This window comes from Silurus meridionalis, chromosome 5 (assembly GCF_014805685.1).
Source record: "Silurus meridionalis isolate SWU-2019-XX chromosome 5, ASM1480568v1, whole genome shotgun sequence".
Classification (NCBI taxonomy): Eukaryota; Metazoa; Chordata; class Actinopteri; order Siluriformes; family Siluridae; genus Silurus; species Silurus meridionalis.
Window position 1 is genome coordinate 14,947,494 of NC_060888.1, and position 20,823 is coordinate 14,968,316.

Genomic DNA, 20,823 nt, shown 5'->3' on the forward strand with positions numbered 1-20,823 from the left:
TTTATTTTATTATTGAACTTTTTTTTTTTGGAAATGGATGCTGCTGTGGGATCAGGTTTGGATTGGAACTGTTAATAACAATAACACATTTGGGATCTTTACAAGCTGTATCTGTCTTCTGGCATGCTCGCAGTTATCAATTGTTGTTTCATTCCATGGCAACGCAGTGACTGTAAGGTTACACATGGGGCACAGAGACAGAGAGAGAGAGAGCGACGGAGAGAGAGAGAGAGGGAACGCAGGAGACATTTACTAGTCTCCCTGCCGCTTTACCACCTGCTCTCTAGGTGTAGAGGCGGCTCTAGAAGCATGCTCACTCACACCCACCCTCACGCACACATTCTCCACTCTCTCCACTCTTCTCATACTTCCCTCCTCTTGACTCACGCTCTCACCCCATAAAATGCCACGGTGCGAATTAATCTTCATTTTCCGTCCTTTTTCTCGCTCCCCCAATCTTCTCTCAGTTATTTGTGCGTCACGCATACTCGCAATTAATGCCAAGCGAAGCGGGTGATTCAATCTCTTTCCCGAATCTGACGGGATTTCCTAAATCTTACTTCCTGACAGTGGTAGAGTGTGGGATATGCCAGAGAGAGGGGGGGTGGAAGAAATGATGAGAAATAAGAATTTATAGAGTTAGTTGCGATCCTGCTGTGGGATCGCGTGATCAATCCTGCTCTGGTGCGACGGGTGTAAACACACTTTAATTACCCGTACCGCGGTGTTTACCCTGCGCTATGTGTCTGGCGTTCATCATCCCTCTCCTTTTTCACAGCATCTTTCCTCTGCACCATCTCTCTCTAATCATCCTCGCTCCAGACCTGCCTTCTATGGCTTTTTCTCGCTCTCAATCCTCAAATATTGTTCTGTCCATGCTTGAGCTTCCTAGGCTTCCCGTTCCTGTCCTGTGATTTTACGGATTTCGCCAAAGGATGTTTTGTGGTCTCCAGACCTGTACTCTTTCATCACCTCTACAGAATGTGTCTCTATACATAGACCTTGAGTATTGTCGTTGTTTCTTTCATCATGTGCCAGATTCAGTATTCACTCAGTGTTTTGTGCTGTGCTGTGAACAATTCATCTCATCTTATGCAGCTCATTTAGTTCCCAGTTCAGCTTTTTTTTTTTTTTCGCTCTTTACTTTTAAAGCTTTAGTTAGTCCGAGAAAGAGGAAGAAAGATGAGCTGATTATGCAAATGAGCAAACCACCTGCAGCAACAAAACTCTGACTTCTGCCTAGTGTCATTAACTTATGAAGAATCCTAACTTCAGCTTTTTGTCCAACCAATAGACTGAGACCCACATTGCTCCATGTGCGTTTTTAGTTTTATTAGTGTCACATTGATTGCCTGATTTGTTTTGTCTCTGCAGTACACAATATGGAACTTCCTGCCAAAGAACCTGTTCGAGCAGTTCAGAAGAATCGCCAATTTCTACTTCCTCATTATATTTTTGGTGCAGGTGAGTACTTGCTTGCTGAAAAATAGTGTGTGTGTGTTTGTGTGTGTGTGTTTGTGTATTAAAGTCAGCAGTGTGAGATGTGTTTATACTGTGGTTTCCTGGAACCTGCTGTGTCTTTATTCTCTTGGCCGATCTGATGAGAAGGAGGGAGAGCGAGCGAGCAAGGGGAGGGGGTGGGGGGTTCCATAGCTGTTTAGCCCTTAAAAGTGCATGTCTGTACATACATTAAACTAGTAATATGCATTGAAATATCCCTTGTTGCAATATATGTGATGCAACAATGCACACTATTACCATGGAAGATCTTATGAAAAATATTGATCCTTTTGCATTTGATTTAGCAGGCAGCATGTTCTGCTGAAATGGTCTAGTTGTTAGTGCTCCAAGCCTAGACGCAAACATGCATTTTTATCTAAACGGTTCTCTCAAGAAGAGCCTGATTGAGGTTTTCACGTGACGTGACACTGACGGGAGTTCCCAAAAATGATGTCCTCCGTTTCACTTGAAATGTTCCTCTGTTTCTGTTTCATGTTGAATTAGTTGCTATTTATATCAGGTGAAAGGAGATGGTTACAGCTCAAGGTGTACATTCTCCTTGAGCACAATGGAGATCAATGGAGATCTCACAGCAAACACACACACACACGTATACACATAAAAAAAATAAATAAAATGCCCGTAGTCTGGCATTTAATATGTTCCTAGTTGTTTCATCTCCGCTTCACACTTTAAGAGCATTTTTTTTATTTATTAAACTTGAAAGCGTACACACAACAATGCCAAGGCTATAAAACTAACTACAGTTAGCATTACAGTTCCTTCTCCTCATAACAGTTAATTAAAAAGAGGTAATACAGAAAAATGCTTAAATTAAACAGTTATTGAACAACACAAGTTGTTAGCATGTTTTGGTTCCTGTGCCTACCTGTAGCCTAAACTACAGTTGGTTGAAGGCTCGATAACAATAAAGATCCAAAAAGTTATCTTGCATTTTCTGTCCACATGTTATTCTCATTCTCTCTCCAAAAGTAGTATCATATTTAACCAATAAAATATATAACCCTAGATTTACAATGAAGGATGAGGACTTAAAGCCGGGGACACATCAAGCTGACGGTCGGCATTAGTTTTTCGGTGTGTTCCGCACTGTCGGCTCTAGTTGGACAGCTGTTTTTTAGTTTAGCGAATAAGCACACGAGAAAAAAAACAAAACGGAACTGACGCAAGCAAACAACGACTGAGTGGAATGAAGTGGGAACACATGGATACTTGTCATTCTTGATTTTGTTTTTGCAACTTAGCAGACATGATTGAGGAAAGCGACAGGAGTAAGTTAGTAATGATCGCAGTAGGTCTAAATGCTGCTTGCTTTATATATTCGCAGTCTTCCGATTTCCCTGTTTGGATGCCGAATACAGACTACTGCCACTACTGGTACGGGGAGTTATGTTATCTCATGCAAGCGCAGAACGTACATGCACGGTTTGGTGTGTCTGATGCGCCTGCCAAATAATCACCTAATAATTTGCAGCACAATCGGCCGATGCAGATTTATTTAAAAAGATGCCAAAAATGTCCCGATTTAATCAGCCGGCCAATCAAGTGGTCGACCTTTTATATGTAGTTTAAATACTATTCAACTATTCAAATACCATTTTTTTTTTTTTTTTTTACTATTAGTCAACTGACTAAAAACACGATTCCTGTTTTACCAAAGGATCTTTGTGTGGCTTGATTTAATGAGGAACAAATGATTGCTGTAAATAAAATATTCAAGTTACTAACAATCAAACACTTTGATTGTGAATGTGACTATTCCCTAGTCTCTCCACCCTACAGTATATTATACAAAATACACCATATGAACAAAGGTTTGTGGACATCTGACCATAAGATTTGTGCGTGCTCCTATTCCATTTCCATTTATAAGTGCTTTGTGCATTCCACATTTAGTCCCCATTTGCTTTTAGAATGACTTTCATTGTCCTGGGGAAAATGTTTCACTGGATTTTGGAGAGCAGATGTGATTTGAGCTCATTAAGCCATAAGGGTGCTGGTAAATTCTGATATAGGGTGAGGAGGCCTGGGGTGCAGTCAGCATTCATCCCAAAGGTGTTCACTAGGGTTGAGGTCAGAGCTCTATAGCAGGCCACTCAAGCTATTCCACTTTAAACCATGAAGCCTAATAACAGATAATCTACTGCGTAAATTGTCCACTTGAAACGGCCATTTGCAAGGTCCCTGTGACGTTAATGCGTTTCATCACTGCAGTTGGGAATGACCCTACAGATGGTTGCTATGGGAGCGTCCCCATTTAAAGCGTCCTGTGTATGTCTCTAAAGTTGAGAGTACACAGCACTGGTAAACACCACAAACTTGTCAGTGTATGATGTATCATATAAGGTCACCTGCTCAGCTTAAGTGTAAACTTATAATGCTTAATAATGCTTGTGTGTGTGTGTGTGTTTGTGCGATAACCTTCATTGCACTTGTGTGAGAATGCAAATATTTGTTGTCACACATGGCCACCTTTATTTTGGCTTCTTGTTTATTTGCCTGCGTTTGTGGAAAGAGGTTTTTATGCTGGTGTGTGTGTGTGTGTGTGTGTGTGAAAGAGAGAGAGAGAGAGAGAGAGAGAGTGCTCTCCTTGGGTTGTCTGTGTTTCCCATGTGGCTGGCGTGTCTCCACTAATCCAGGTTCCCTCTGGAGGACCTCCTCTCTCCCGAGCTCGAATGATATGAGCTCGCCCACGTAACCCGCGATTAGCACTGAGAGGGAATCTCACACACACACCGAGCCGCTGTCACTCAGAGACCACACCCGTGTCACAGGCTTCTTCAGAGGCACCATGAGAATGCGACATCGTACCCTAAACCACATGCGTCTCTCTCTCCTCCCACTCTTTCATCAAACTTTCTAACATCTCTCCCAATCCTGCTTGATCTCCCCTCTCTGTTTCCTTAAAGCTGTCAGACTCTCCATTTTTACCCTCTTTATCCTTTTTATTTTTTCTCTATCTACGCCTCTGCAGCACAGCCCAGCTGACGTCAGCAGCCAGGAAGCCCTCTGTAGTTCTCTAGAGCCACAAATAGTCACTGGCAGATAAAAAAAGCCGAGTTCGGCTATAAATAGAGCTGCACGCCTTTGCTCGGTCCTGATGGGAATAGAAGGGAGGGGAGAGAGAGAGAGAGAGAGCGGAGGAGGAGAGATGCTGGAAGATTTTTTTTTTTCTTTCTGAAAACACTTTAATGGAATGTCCTATGTGTGTGTGTGTGTGTGTGTGTGTGTGTGTGTGTGTGTGTGTGTGTGTGTTTGTTGGAGAGATAGTAGAGAGAAAAGGACAATGTTTAGGACAGAATTTGTCAGCTGTTGTTGAGGATATTGCGTGTTTGATCAACACTGCTTGCACCTGTTGGAGAATACCGCATGTCCTACCATTTCTTTCCTCACTTTGAACGAATGCATAGCTTCAGAATTGCACATCAGGTTTAATGGGCTGGATTTGGTGCAGTGTTTATGTAACAGGGCATAATGCTGCTTGGGTATTTCTGCAGCCAACCATCATGAAAGAAAAAAGAAAAGATCGAGCTCAAAGTGTGACTTTCAGCATCAGTTTGATGGTATTAACATCCAAATTAGGTAAAAAGCATCTAAATTATAGCACTCTTTTTAATATGCGTATTACTCGTATTTGAGGGACTAAAGTAATTGGAAATCTAGCGGCTTAGTTGTGCGTGTGGTACTCCTGCATTATTTCATATACAAAATAAAAGAAAAAACCTTGAGTTTATTTGAAGTGTTGCATTTGTGTTTTGGAATCTGTTATGTTAACTGTCCAGCGAACTGTCACTGGTAGTGAAGCAAGCAACCATTAGACCGAAAGGCAGACAGAATGCTCTGGTGAATTCAGGAACAACAAAAGTCCCAGAACACTGCAGTAAACAATTGTGGCAGTATTCATTAGTTCTACAGATCAAGAATGTCGTTTAGGATTTGGACATATCTGTATAAAACTTAACAATTTGGACAAAGTTTATTGGAGTAAATATAGAGAGATAACCACAAGATGTACTGTAAATCATTGGTAAGCCTCCATGACAGGAAAACCAGGTTAGAGTTTGCCAAAAACATAAAATAAATGAAAATCTATTTTAATGAAAAGATGAGACAAAGATATACCAGAAAAAAGAGAAGAGTATGGAGAAGGGAAGGAACTGCTCATAATCTGAAGCACACTACTGCATTATATGACGTTGTCATGCATAGTTCAGAATGGAACTGGTTTGCTTGTGTTTACTGATATGACTGCTGATGAGTAGACAATGAGCACAGAGCATGCTCTAAAATCAAACCAAGACTTTTTTAATGCAAAGACTGGGAATGGTCTGCAATGATCAAGTCATCACATGTCCTGAATACGAATGAAAGTGCATTTTACTTGCTGAAGGCATAACTGGAGGCAGACGCAGTAAAAACCTGGGAGGGCATCACCAGGGACCAAGTGTCTACCTGAAGTCTGGAACCTACAACCTACCTGAGTTTTAAGGATTTCCAATTAAATATTTTGGTTCCTTATGAAAGAAATGACTTCGTATGGAAAGTGCTGTGATTCCTGCACCATTTCCCTGTTTCAAATGTAAAGACCCTCAATGTAAAGCTCAAAAGCTGCACCTGTATTTATTTTCTAATTTTAACTCCATTATACAGTGTCAGTCAGGCAAAACTCCACAGGTGTATTTTTGGAGCGGAGTGTATATTTATTTGAATTTAAGATTTGCGATTGATTAGCAGCTTTTTGATACAGCTTTCTATATTCAAGTTAGATATTCAACATAGCGTTGCAGGTTCCTGCAGGAAAAGCAGAATAGACCTGTAGCTTTTATGTAAAAGGAAGAGGAGCTCACATTAAGTAACTGATCTCAAACATAATAAAGTTGAAACAGATTAATGGAAATTATTGTACAGAGCTTAACATTTTTCTTACTATGCAGCCGTATGTAAACTCCTGTGTAATGGGTGTGCATGAGAGATCGCCATGTGTAGAGTAATGCCTCCTGCTTAAATCTACACAATACTACTTCTTGAATTCAATCTGATTCTCAGGATATTTGAAACAAAATAAAAAAAAAATAAATAAAACATGACATTTTGGGTAACTAATCTATACAAAATTAAAATGTATTTTATTTATTTATATATATATATATATATATATATATATATATATATATATATATATATATATATATATATACATTTTTTACATATATATATATATATATATATATATATATATATATATATATATATATATATATATATATATATATATATATATATATATATTATTAATGTACAAAGACACTTGTGGGATCTGTGCCCTTTGCACTGAAGCGGTTTTGGCTGTGGGTTCATGGTAGCTCACAGCCGTATCTTCACACTTTCTGTTGCTCTGCTCTTTTTTTTCTGTCTGTAGTTTATAATAATAATTGATTTAGTGATGCATTGACTAGGTTATTAAAGTGTGCTTTACTGACAGTTTTTTATTATTATGTTGTTTTTACTGTCCATCACCACTGCAAACAAGAAAGGACTCAGAGCCGATCCTTGATGTAATCCAACCTCCAACTTGAACCAGACTGTCATTCCTACTGCACACTTCATTTTTGTCACACTGTCCACATACTGTACATGTCCTGCACACCTTCACATACTTCTGCCACACCTGACTTCCTCATACAATACCAAATATATTAGAATGAGTGCATTGATTTAAAAAACGAAACCCCTGTTTTTAGACTTGTAGCTGGGAATTCTGAACAATCCATTTGGATATTGGTATAAATGTGCACTGAAGCGGTTCTGGCTGTGGGTTCATGGTAGCTCACAGCCGTATCTTCACACTTTCTGTTGCTCTGCTCTTTGTTTTCTGTCTGTAGTTTGTAATAATAATTGATTTAGTGATGCATGGACAAGGTTATTAAAGTGTGCTTTACTGACAGTTTTTTATTTTATTATTATGTTGTTGTTTTTTACTGTAGCAAAGCAAGCCAGGGAGCATATATTAGACTTTTTCACACCTATTAGTTTGCTTACTGAGTTTTTTCCTCCATTCAGTGGTGACAGAAAAGAAAATAAATAAATAATTAATAAAAAAAAGCGAAGGAACCTTTTTGCTTTTCGAAATCACAAAACTCACCCTAGCATGGAGAACACCAAGCCAGTACCTTGTACGTTTGAATAAATAATCATATATTAAGTTGAAGCATTGTCTGTACGTTTATCCCGTGCTACGGTTTTTTAAAGGCATACCCAATCGCTCACACTTGCTCGATTAAATGGCAAACGTAAAGACACCAGAGTTTGATTCAAACCGACTAAACGGCATAACATATACCAACTACACTATAAGGACCAAATTACTTAGACACGTGACTTCTGTGGTTCTTCCCCAAACTGTTACCAAACTGTTGCCGTAGCAGATCTAGTAGACCAAAAGCTGTTCCAGAATTACAATTATACTGCTAAACTCTATTGAATACCTTTGAGATGAATTGGAGCACCTGACTTTACTAACACCCTTGTGGCTGAATGAGCAAAATCTCCACAACCACACCTCAAAATCTAGTGGAGCATCTTCCCAGAAGAGTGGTTATTATAACAGCAAATGGGGAATAATGTTGAACGGGATGTTCAAAAAGCAAAACTAATGGGTAGGTGTCCACAAACCTTTGTCGATATAGTGTATTTTTCTTAGACTTCGATTTTTTTCTACGCTAGTTTTAGTCCCACTGGGAAACCCTACAGCACATTTAAATGTATTTATATTATTCTTCAGTGTGGGCTGCTGTATTATTGACTTTGATTCTGACTTTTAAACAAGTGCTGATTGAAGCTGCGAGGTGGCGTCATTACGGCGTTCCTCTGAAATAATTAATACTGGTTCAGTTGTATTTAATAACTCCTTGTACGGAGCCCACTGGCTGCTCCTGATTGCACAGAAAGTCGCCATGTCCGCATCCTCAGAGTGACCTCTGTACAGAAAAGTCCCAAGCGTACAGGAAGCACAGAAGGACTTTCGTAGAATGAAAAGATCACGTCTTCTCTTGCTAAAGAATGCGATTGTGGATAAGCTGTGTGCTTTTTCATCCCACCCTATGCACTGTAACATACTTCTTTAATTCTTTACAATGCCCTGCTTACTACATTCCGTGAAAGGGCACTGACGTTTTGATTCGGGTTATTATGTAAGAAGTTAAACATGACTGGACGTGCTGTTATAGGTGTAAGGAGCGGAAAAAGTGTTAGGACACTACACTATTATAGCACACCCTGAAGCATTTTATTCGTCATGTACCACAGCGGCTTATCACTTATTACAGTTTCTGATTTATTTATGTTGTTAAACTTAAGTTATGAGTTAAGTTATAGCAGCTACATTCCCTTTCCAACTTCTCTCTTGAAAAAAATCTAATTTTCTATTGTATTACATTTGCATTTACATTTGTGGCATTTAGCAGACGCCCTTATCCAGAGCGACGTACAAAAGTGCTTTGAGTCTCTAATGAATAAATCTACACTGGTACGCAAGATTACAAACTTAATATAAATATAACTCAAATTCTACAAACTTGGAAAGTGCTAATTTAGGTATTTCAGGAAGAGGCAGGTTTTTAGTCGTCGTTTGAAGATAGTCAGGGACTCTGCTGTACAGACATCTAGGGGAAGTTCATTCCACCACCTCGGTGCTAGAACAGAGAAGAGCCTTGAAGTGTATTAAAGGCTCTCCTGTGGTGTAAAAATGTCTCTTACACAGCTCAGACATTCAAAACCCCTTATATATATTTTTTTTAAATTATTAAATAAATATCTCCCATTTATTTTTAGTTATTAAATAATTAAATTATGAGAAATGTATACTATACAAGTTTCCATGAGATAGCAGTTGCAGTAATATAATAGAATGAGTGCTGCTTCCTCTTCTTTCGGCTGCTCCTGTTGCTAAACCTAACCCTAACCCATACCCCCCCTGTCCTCTACATCTGCCTCTTTCAAACCAACTACCTGCATGTCTTCCCTCACCACATACATAAACCTCCTCCTTGGTCTTCCTCTTTTCCTCCTTTCTGGTGGCTTCATCCTCAGCATTCTCCTACTGATATACCCCATGTCCCTCCTCTGCACATGTCCAAACCATCTCAATCATACCTCCCTCACCTTGTCTCCAAAACGTCCTACAAGCGCTGTCCCGCTAATAAACTAATTTCTAATCCTGTCCATCGTCGTCACTCCCAATGAAAACCTTAACATCTTCAGCTCTGCTACCTCCAGCTCCACCTCCTGTCTTTTACTCAATGCCACTGTCTCTAAACCATACAACATCGCAGGTCTCACCACAGTCCTATAAATTTTCCCTTTTAATCTTGCAGATACCCTACTATCACAAATCACTCCTGCCACTCTTCTCCACCCACTCCACCCTGCCTGCACTCTTTTCTTCACTTATCTAACACACTCTCCATTACTTTGACTGTTGACCCCAGGTACCTGAACTCCTTTACCTTCTCCACCTTTTCTCCCTGCAACCGCACCACTCCACTGCTCTTCCTCTCATTTACACACATGTACTCTGTCTTACTCCTACTGACCTCCACCTCTCCAGGGTCTTCTCAGCTTGCTCCCTACTCTCACCACAAATAACAATATCATCCGCAAACATCACAGTCTATGGAGACTCCTGTCTGACCTCGTCCATCAACCTGTCCATCACCACTGCAACCAGGAAAGGACTAAGAGCCGATCCTTGATGTAATCCAACCTCCAACTTGAACCAGACTGTCATTCCTACTTTACACTTCACACTGTCCTCATACTGTATATGTCCTGCACACCCTCACATACTTCTGCCACACCTGACTTCCTCATACAATACCAAATATATTAGAATCAGTGCATTGATTTAAAAAACAAAATCCCTGTTTTTAGACTTGTAGCTGGGACTTCTGATCAATCCATTTGGATATTGGTATAAATGTGTTTATTTAGCATAATGGCAGTGCTTAACACTGTTTTCTTAGCCCTTAGGCTCACTCGGAGTCACAGTCTGAGTTTGTGTCAAGTGTTGCCACGTGTCATTACCTCCAGGAATCCTCATAGCATGCATCAATTAGATACACGATCTGAAGTGTAGTGCAGTAACGCAATGTCTAGTCGTTTTCCTCGGGTGCATTGCAATGCATTATATGGCACCATTAGTGCTGACATTTCAAGCACTTGCAACGCACCTGTGTGTGTGTGTGTGTGTGTGTGTGTGTGTGTGTGTGTGTGTGTGTGTGTGTGTGTGTGTGTGAGAGAGAGAGAGAGAGAGAGAGAGGGTGCTTTTATGTAGAACACGATGCATAGAGCTTGTGAGAATTAATCTTTGAAAGACTGCTGACATTTTCTGCTCATACCTCTTCAGAAGGGAGTGTCAGAAGAAAAGATCTGTCTACACACTTCTGCTAACAGACATGATTGACATGAGATAGAAACAATATTCCTTCCACCCCAAGAGTGCAGGCAGTTTTGTGGTGGAATAGAGACGGCTGACTATTTAGACTGTATTTACTCCTCACCCACAAAAGGTGGAGTGAGGGTGTTTACAGGAACTGCTTTTGGGTACTGAAATTTATATATGGTCAATAGCAGGGTGTCCTCAAGTCTGTAAAAAATCACTCAATATTTTGTTTGGATAGAACACACAACAGGCTAAATTTATTGTCTGCCATTTTTTTTTTTTTTAAACCTGAACTCTCAGAGCCCACAGTGCATCCCTGGGCAACGATTTCAGTGCGTTTCCCAGTATTCATAAAAGGAAGCGTATATTTCATGGCATGCTCTACACTGCTGCTGCTTCCCATATGCTCAAATGTTAAGCATGTCAGCACCTGCTGTTGTCGTTATTGTTGCTTGCTCACTACACATGCTGTGAGGACAAGGTGTTGGGGAAGCTTGGTGCAGTGACAACCAGCAACTGCCAAGGTTTCCACAAACCACAGGGGACAAACTTTACTAAAACACGGCGAGGCGAGGTTGCTATATTTACCACGTTCCTATGCATGATTGACTGCTTTACAGTAGCACTAGGATGTTTTCCCTATTTTAAGACTCAGTGCCACCTTGACCAGGATAAAGCAGCTCCTCAAGATAAATAGTTTGTGCTGATGCCCCGAAATTAGTTGATTGAAGACGAGCGTTAAACCCTCGAGGCTACACATGGACAGGGTTCCTGCTGGTTGAGAAGGGCTTTATATATTTTAGCAATGACACAAATATGCTCCCTATAACAAAAGCAAAAAGATGGCGAAGACAAGTAAAGCAAAAGGACAATATGAATTCAATATGTATCAGGGCTGTGCGATGTTTTTATTTATTTATTTAATTTATTTATTTATTTATTTATTTATTTATTTTTATTTACGTTTTAAGACTATTTTATTTTTTTCTTAAATCGAGGTATCGCGATTTTTTTATAAAAAATATTGACACACGCATCCAATCAGATACATTGTCATTGCACCAATGACAGAATAATTAAGAGACAAAATTGTCTGACCACAATACCGCTGATTAACCATCTGATTTACCGCTCACCTATGCAAGCATTCAAATGACTAATAAAGAGAATGTTACTTTAGTCATGTTGTTGTGGTTATGTTTTAAGTTGACTAGTGAAACTAAGTGAGTTCAGAGTCTGATTTTCGGGTGTTCTTGCTGAAAACGCATTTATATTGTTAAATGCGGCCAAATAAGAAGCTGTGGCTTTTCTGTATTTTTTTTCGAGCATCAGATTTTTGAGTATAGTTTAATGAGGGTTCATAGGAAGGTATAAAACCCACATTAGGGACATCAGACAATTGGTGGAGTTTCACTTCAGTCAATTGTTTGTTGCTTTACAAAGTCGTTCATTCAAAGTATCGAGGAAATGATCCTAAAATTTAGTGCAATTCAAATCGATTTCAATAGCGCATTGACTAATAGCAGCTTTACAGAAATCTGGAGGTCTTTTCACACATGCCACTGAAGACAGGATCATGTTTGTGTCCACAGAAAATGAGTCCCCTATGGCTTTGTCATTTGTGCCGATGAATGCAGTATACATTAGTATAGAGGCATATTTTTTCATAGTGCTGAATATGCTCAAAGGTGTGAAGTAGACACCTTCTGGAGCCATTCTCTCCTGACCCGTTAAGCTTTTCCTCTTCCCTCGTCTGGTCTCTCTGATAGCGAATGCTTCTGACATCAGTGTCACCGAGCAGCTGCTAGCACACCTCGAGCAGATGGGGACCCTCTGAGCAACAGGAGCAGCCTCACTATGTCAGAGGGAGCGATGGCAGGAGAGAGAGGGATTTTTATATCCTTATACAGTGATTCTGGATCTTTAAACTGGTCTCTGGATCTTTCCACCCCCCTCTTTTTTCCCTTTCATGTTCTTTCTTTTTTTTTATTTTTTTGTTTTGTTTTTCCAGTTGATGCATATGTGATATCAACACAAGTCCCTTAGCAGAATCCGGAAGCTGCTTTGAGCATGTTTGTGTCTGTCTTTGCTTGCCAAAACGTGTTCCTGGGAGCCCAGAGCTGTTTGTGTGTGTGTGTGTGTGTGTGTGTGTGTGTGTGTGTGTGTGTGTGTGTGTGTGTGTGTGTGTGTGTGTGTGTGTGATTTCATAGGTGTTTTCCAGTTTGGTAAATCAGTCCATCATGAACTGCTTTGATTGTGCGTGAGAGTGTAGATAGTTCAAACTATTTGGTGTGTTTTTTTAAGTGTTTGACCTTGAAAGAGGTTTGTCTTTTTGTGTGTGTGTGTGTGTGTGTGTGTGTGTGTGTGTGTGTGTGTGTGTGTGTGAGAGTTTGTGTGTGGCAAAAGTGTGACCAACCGTTCCATGTTCAAATTCCACAGTGGCACCATTTCTCACCTACTTCCACACTTCACCTGAACAGCTCTGTAGTATCTCCCCTGTGTTGTGTGATGGAGTTGATCTAAAGCATGTAGGAGACATGAGAAATTGCTAGCTCCTGCATCGGGACATTTCATGTCCAGGCTGTTAGATTTTTATCCATAGTTGTTCCGCTGAGGTTAAACAGCCATAAAAAGAGTTCCTTTTTTTACTGACTGCTGCAAAACTATTATTAATTTATTTATTTTGAAATGTTGGCTATTTAAGTAACACAACACTCCTCAACAGACTTTTCTCTCTGTTGCGCTCAGAAAAAAGGGCTTTCTCTCCCTAAAGGCCAACACAGAGAAAATGAGGAGGAGTTTCTTCCTGCAGGCAATTCAGTACCTCAACCAGGAGGACACCTTAATCACTCATTACACAACACTTCAGCCAGTATTATACTTTTTTTTTATTTATTTATTTTTTTTTGCACACACACATACACTGCAAAAACAATAGCACATCTCCCACAGCTGCACTTTATTAGAAATTCTATGAATAATTAATACTGACTCTGTCTTGTAAATTTTGTCTATTTCTAGTCAATTTTTTTTAATTGCAATTTTGTTTTATGCTTTTGTAAATGTCATCCAATTTCTTATTTCTTAATAAATATGATTACTAAAAAAAGTTTTTCTTTTTTTTTAAATATTTAGTCTTTAGAAGCGTCTCACAGCACTTTGTGTATGCGACATATAACATTTGAATGCTGTAACTATGTTCTCAATTCTTCTGAATTTACATGCTGCAAGTGATTGAATCATTAATTATGTATTGCTTGTTAAAATGTTGTGGTCGAACGCCTTTAACAGCTGAGAGCTGTGTATTTTTGCATTTTTTATTTAGGTTATCGTGGACACCCCGACCAGCCCGGTGACCAGCGGCTTACCACTGTTTTTTGTGATAACAGTGACAGCTATCAAACAGGTGACTACCACAACCTTTCTTTATACGTCTCTCAACTCAAATTGAACACACAAACAATAAGTTGAGTACATTTCCAGGACCCAATCTTGAGCCCTTATTTCGATTTATTATTTCTATTTCTTTGAATGCGTGTTTGAAAGAGAATTCAAATCAGTCGCTTACAAGCACACTTCCTTTACAACTATGATTCTGGTGGATCCTTTAGGTCCACTCAGTACCTCCACCTCCACCTCAACACTTCCTGGTCATCAGTACACTATTTTCCAGCAGAAACATAAAATGTTCCAGCAACTATACCCTTTTAGATGACTGACTGTTATCTTTTAGCAAAGTCTATCAAATATTAAACACAACAGTCTCGTGAAAGGGAGGTATCTTGTTTTTGTATATATATATTTTATTTCTCATGCAGTAGACTTGCAGAACTTCTTTAGCAGTCACATCGATATCCATATGGCCGGGGGTTACATTGCTAGCGTGTTAACCTAATCACTTACAAGTTACCATTTGAAAGCGTCATAAAACTGCACGCCTCTGGTTTGAACGCAGAATCAATCATACAGTAGCTGCTGTTTCAGCAGTGACTTGGTTCACTGCGCTGTTCTGAGCGGAGAAGAACAATAGAGAGATGGACTTTAGACTGACTTAAGGGTGGAAAGTGACTGCATACCGTGTACCAACACACTTTGTTTTTGTGTGTGAGACTGTTTTCCTTCTTATAATTATTGCAACTTTTATGTGTTTGCGCACTCTGTCCTGATTTAATTAGGCAGCCCAAATATGGTCAAATTATAGCTCACTGCAGTCTTCCCACCTACTGCCTTGTGTACGCACAGATACACTCCTCAGAGTTGCCATGATCTCTCTGTTTTCTCTCTCTCTCTCTCTCTCTCTCTCTCTCTCTCTCTCTCTCTCTCTCTCTCTGTAGGGATACGAGGACTGGCTGCGGCACAAGGCAGACAACGAAGTGAATAAGTACCCAGGGAGGGTGCTGGAAAACGGTCAGCCAGCACGAAAGGAGAGCGAGAAGATCAAGGTACCTTACAGCTGCTGCACCAATGGCAGCACTGTCCTCTGTGTGCTTGTTTGTTTAAAATCCTGCGAGAGAAAGAAGGAGGAGAGGACTGTTTGCATGTGTACAATGTTTGTAAGATATGTACACGTCACTATGGTGAATTGTTTCAGCAGTCTCATAAACCAGAACACTGTTTGTCGTAATGGAACTGCATATATATTACATTTTAAGAACACATATTGATTAGATTGATTAATCTATTATGAGCCGTTGACCCAAACAAATGCAGTTCTATAAAGAAATAGGTGTATGATGGCCATGGGCGTGTATTTACAGTATGAGCACTATATATTATCCGTATTAGCCGCAAATATGCCACGTTTCTGGAACAAAGCAGCACGCAACTGCGAGCATTGTGTTCATAGCGCTGCAAACCGCTCATCTTTCATTGTTAACACGCGCATTATACTTCTGAGCCATACATGCTTTAATCAAGCTAGGAATACATAAATCAATTTTCCAATCTCTGTTGTAATATCTCTAAAAAGAAATGTACACGGAGTCAGCAATTTATGATGCATTAAGACCATAATACATCAGGACGTTTATGTTATGAGCAGCATAAGGTTTTACAATAACTTAGTTTACTGTGGACTGTTTACTGTTTATTTATGGACTAATCATGAATTCATTTCTTCTAGCTACTTAGTCCTGCTGTGTTTTATTCCTTTACAAATCATAGTAATTAAAACTGAGCCATAAAAAAGAGAGGACAATCAGATTTTAAAATTGGCCTCCCAACAATACAAAAACGCGTTCTTTTGACTGACTCCTTTATAAGTTATTTTGCGAGTTGTAATGTTTTCTTTTTTCTTTTATTCAATTAAAATTTTATTTGTCACATACACATTCATACAGAGTACAACGTACAGTAAAGCGCTTTTTTGACTGTCTGACTTGTAAACATGAAAAGAAATACAATGTAAAGATAAAAAAAAGAGTCAAGTAACAAAAATAAATAAATAAAGTAATCAAGTATATTAAAATATAATCTAAAAATCTATAGTTATAAAATTATATTTATATTATATAGACAGAAGTACAGATTAAAGTGACCCAGTATGATTGCGATTGTCATTAACGTGTCCATGTGCTGGTATAAAAGTGAAACGGTATAAAGTGACGTTGCGTTAGTCCATTTTTGGAAAATGCAGTATTTGATTCACCAGTGAACTTTTTACTTGTAGTGGGAAACATTAAGCTATAATGCGTGGATATCTGTCTCTGCGTGTTATCTTAAAAAATACAAAATAAATGTCATGAATATTTGTTGCCATGAAAAAGCAGAAAAATAAAGTTTGAGGAACTTCCCACTTGAGCTCTGTGACATTATCCATCATCCATGCAGAGATTGTTATCCCATGCATTGTTGGTTAAATGATTTTTCCTTTGCAGGTGGGTGATATAGTGGAGGTTGTGGAGGACGAGACCTTTCCCTGTGACCTCATTTTGCTGCATTCCAGTCGAGACGATGATACGTGCTTCGTCACAACAGCCAGCCTGGACGGGGAGTCCAACCATAAAGTGAGCTTATTAACACAGCTCATGACATAGGTCATAGCTCCATTAACGAACATTGTGTTCCTGTGCCTGTATTAGCTGTGTGTTTCCCATTTAGATGAAGAGCAGAGGCCCAGATTGTGGCTTTTTTTTTTTTTCCCCCCCAATTGCTCTGGTTCTTAAAATAGTTGACCCACATCCTGTTATCATTCTAAAACTTGTCATGTTTCTCCCTGCACTTTATCCCATTATTATACATATTGCTTAATTTTTTTTTTTCTCACACTGATTGTAATGCACAAAGATTGTTACACTGATTGTGCTTTCAGACACATTACACTGTGCCAGATACAGAGAAGGATCTGCAGTCTCTCATTGCTACCATCGAGTGTGAGCAGCCCCAGCCTGACCTCTACAAGTATGAACCTATCTTGTGTGTTGCAACATGCTCCTTTTTTTTTTTTTTAAATGTTGTTAACCTCAGCTGAACCACGCATCTCTTAAAAATAGACCTGATTAGGCTATTGAGCTGCTTTTCTATCAAGAGCATTTTGATGACTTCATGGTCATGTAAGAGAGAGTGGTTTCACTGCTACTGTAGTTCCTGTGTGTCTAATCATTCATCCTGTTCAGCCACTGTGGGCGCAATCAGCCTGTACAAAGCATTAAAGGTTAGGGAATCTGTATTTTCCTGTTGCTCACAGCATTGTACCAGTACTTTAGCTCTCATGCTCCCCCTGTTGTCAGGCTTTGCGTAACTGCAGCTAATTTTTTTTAGAAATTTTCCCACTGTGGGACGAATAAAGGTATATCTTATATCTTTTCAGGTGGAACACAAGAGTCGCCTTTAATGTCCCCAAACTTGTTTTAAAGAACCCATATTCTTTCCTTTTTTTCTGAAAAAATAATTAATTTAGACGTGCACACATTTAATCACATGTAAATGCAGGAAATGCACTTTCCGTGCATATATGCAAATTAAGAACCACCCTCATTTCCACCTACACACACACACACACACACACACACAATTCCCACTGGTAAATTAGTGTTACGTGGCCTCCAACCACATAACATGATTGGTGTCATATTCAATGACCCAGAAACACTCACTTCTCTCATCTACTTAATATTCAGGTCTGCATGTTTCTTGAAATGTGACAAGGCCTGTTTAAAATTGTTTTGCAGCTATAAATTACTCAAACTGTTTGATAGAGAACTATGTTTTATAAAGTTCAAGGTGACCTTTAATTCAAAGCAGCACAAGTTCGACATCCATATATGTTCATGTACACGGGGTAGTGTTTTGCGGTTTAGATATAATTTTGTGCTGGTATAATAGTGTGTAGATATTTCTAGATCATGGAATGATGTTCAGCTGAGCACAAATGGATCAGTAAATGTATAATATCTGAAGGCAGAGCTCGGTTGTATTTAGTGCTTAACTATGGTCACTAGGTGCGTTTACCTGGAGCACTAAAATCACTTTGAAAGTACAATCCGAATGAAAATGCTCCATATAAACACCTCAATCGGAATAAAAATGCCCAAACCCAATGAAATTGTAATCGGTTTGAGAGGGTTGGATAAACCTTGCTATAAACCCAACAAAATAAAAATCCTGTTTAAACCGATTACTTTATAAGACCCATTACTTGAGGGACAAAACGCGCTTTCTCTTCACCTGGCATCTGTATCAGATCTTATATCGGCCCATTCATCATTCCCTTGCCGAATATATACACAAGCTTTTTTTTACTCTGTGCTTGTAAACACCGAATTGATTTGCCACAACACGGTATTCCGTACAGCTTCCGAGTTTGTATAAAACAACCGCGACACGCATAATTAAAGGAATTGGATTTCTGACCTTCTGTTCATCTGGGGCCATAAATCCCTTTACCAGTCCACACAAACTGAATGACATGCAAAAGTTTAGTTTTCATGCCAGGTCACTAAATTATAGCAATACAACCCGCTCCCACCAGTCCTTACTACGGACCTTCATCCACACGCTTCTGCTTTTTGGAGGAGGGAGTGGTGGTCTTGAGGCGCTCTGTAGAGATGCACAGCCACCAAAAGCTCAGATTCTTGCCCGTCTTTTCCTCATACATTCCAGCAGTAGCATGACTGCAAATGTATGCTGTTGCTTGTTCAAGAGCAACACTTCTACATAAAAAAATGCACGCATGAGATAGGGGACTCCATGTTGACAGGAATAAAAGGCGGCAAACAGGACATAGGCTACTGTGTGCAGGTCACAAACTCATTTCGATTCATAGCGCCGGCACATGTAAACACCATATCGGATTAGAGAACGTTTAATTTCAGCAGTCTAAATGATTTTAATCGGAATGACCAAAAAAGTGGACATGTAAAAGTGGCTACTGTGTGCATTTGTGATTTTTGTTCTTTTTTTTTTTTTTTTGACTGAACTAATGTGTGTAGGTTTGTGGGACGGATGCACATTTACAAGCCCGAGCAGGAGTCACCAGTAAGGTGAGGTGATTTTTGCTCTACTCTCTTATTCCGCTCATCAAACTAAGTATCTCAGTCACTGGAGCAGTGAATAATGTGTTGTAAATCCTCCCACACTCTGTCCTTCACAAAATCCTGCCCATGTCAAGCAAACTCACTTAACTGTGTCCTGACATCTGCTACATTGTTGTCAGTCATAAGCATAGATATGGATTTGCTGATATGGTATAATCTAATAGTTGCATGTATTGTGTTATTTAGATCTTTGGGTCCAGAAAATCTGCTTCTCAAAGGCGCTACTTTAAAAAATACTAAGAAGATTTATGGTGAGTGCAAATGTTTTTTAACCTGGTTGCTTTTGTCAGGGTTAGTATAATGGATTGGAATAATGTTATATAATAGATTGGAAACAAATAGCTATTTTCAGTATGTGCCCTTCTTTTTTCTTTGCACTCGAACGCACCGAATTGCAATATATGCATATATATTGCATTCCTATAAATAGTGGACATAATGATTACTATTGAGAACAAGGAATAGAGCTGGACTAACCCTAAAAATCACGACTATTAGTGAATAGAATAGAAGGATTTACTCAACACCTACCGTGTCTGGTCCCAGGTGTAGCGGTGTACACAGGCATGGAGACAAAAATGGCTCTTAACTACCAGGGCAAGTCTCAGAAACGCTCAGCCGTCGAGAAGTAAGTGGATAAAGAAGAAATCAGCACAGCTGAACAGTCAGCAGGGTCTCGGCTGCTCTTACTTTGGTGTGCACTTTTCTTAACAGGTCCATCAATGCTTTCCTGCTGGTCTATCTGTGCATCCTGGTCAGTAAAGCCGTGGTGTGCACTACACTAAAGCACATTTGGCAGAACCGAGAAGGACCTGACAGAGCCTGGTACAACCAAGAAACCCAGAAGGAGAAGGACACTTATTTGGTGAGTTCTTTCTGTTCTGCCATATATTATTCTAATGCTTTTTGTTGTTGTTGTTGTTGTTTTTGTTATTTTGTTGTCCTCTGTGTTACCTCTAGCTTTCTTTTTTTTTTAATTTTGTAGTATCTGAAGATGTTTACAGACTTCCTCTCCTTCATGGTGCTCTTCAACTTCATCATCCCTGTATCCATGTATGTCACTGTGGAGATGCAGAAGTTCCTGGGTTCCTTCTTTATCACATGGGATAAGGATTTCTTTGACCCAGAGATTCAAGAGGGGGCGCTGGTTAATACCTCTGACCTCAATGAGGAGCTCGGACAGGTAAGCGTTTCGAAGCGCAGAAGATCTTAACCAATGCACGTTGTTCTGTTACCTTGATCCCAGTGTCTTTTCTGCACGTCTGGTCTTAAAAGCTGATCTTATAAGGTCTTGTCAAATTAGGGAATGATGTACTTTAAATATATATC

General features: G+C 39.5%; 1 protein-coding gene across 7 annotated transcripts in view; it reads left to right on the forward strand.

Annotated features, from left to right (window-relative positions):
• atp11c (ATPase phospholipid transporting 11C) overlaps positions 1–20,823 on the forward strand; it is a 61,380-nt gene that overhangs the window by 22,156 nt on the left and 18,401 nt on the right. For all 7 annotated transcript variants that reach the window (XM_046849124.1, XM_046849119.1, XM_046849120.1 and 4 more), the window contains exons 3-12: positions 1,375–1,464; positions 14,286–14,366; positions 15,295–15,402; positions 16,837–16,965; positions 17,271–17,359; positions 19,390–19,440; positions 19,681–19,745; positions 20,041–20,122; positions 20,209–20,359; positions 20,480–20,677. In XM_046849124.1, coding sequence (XP_046705080.1) covers positions 1,375–1,464; positions 14,286–14,366; positions 15,295–15,402; positions 16,837–16,965; positions 17,271–17,359; positions 19,390–19,440; positions 19,681–19,745; positions 20,041–20,122; positions 20,209–20,359; positions 20,480–20,677 — 1,044 coding nt within the window. The remainder of the gene's footprint in view (positions 1–1,374; positions 1,465–14,285; positions 14,367–15,294; positions 15,403–16,836; positions 16,966–17,270; positions 17,360–19,389; positions 19,441–19,680; positions 19,746–20,040; positions 20,123–20,208; positions 20,360–20,479; positions 20,678–20,823) is intronic.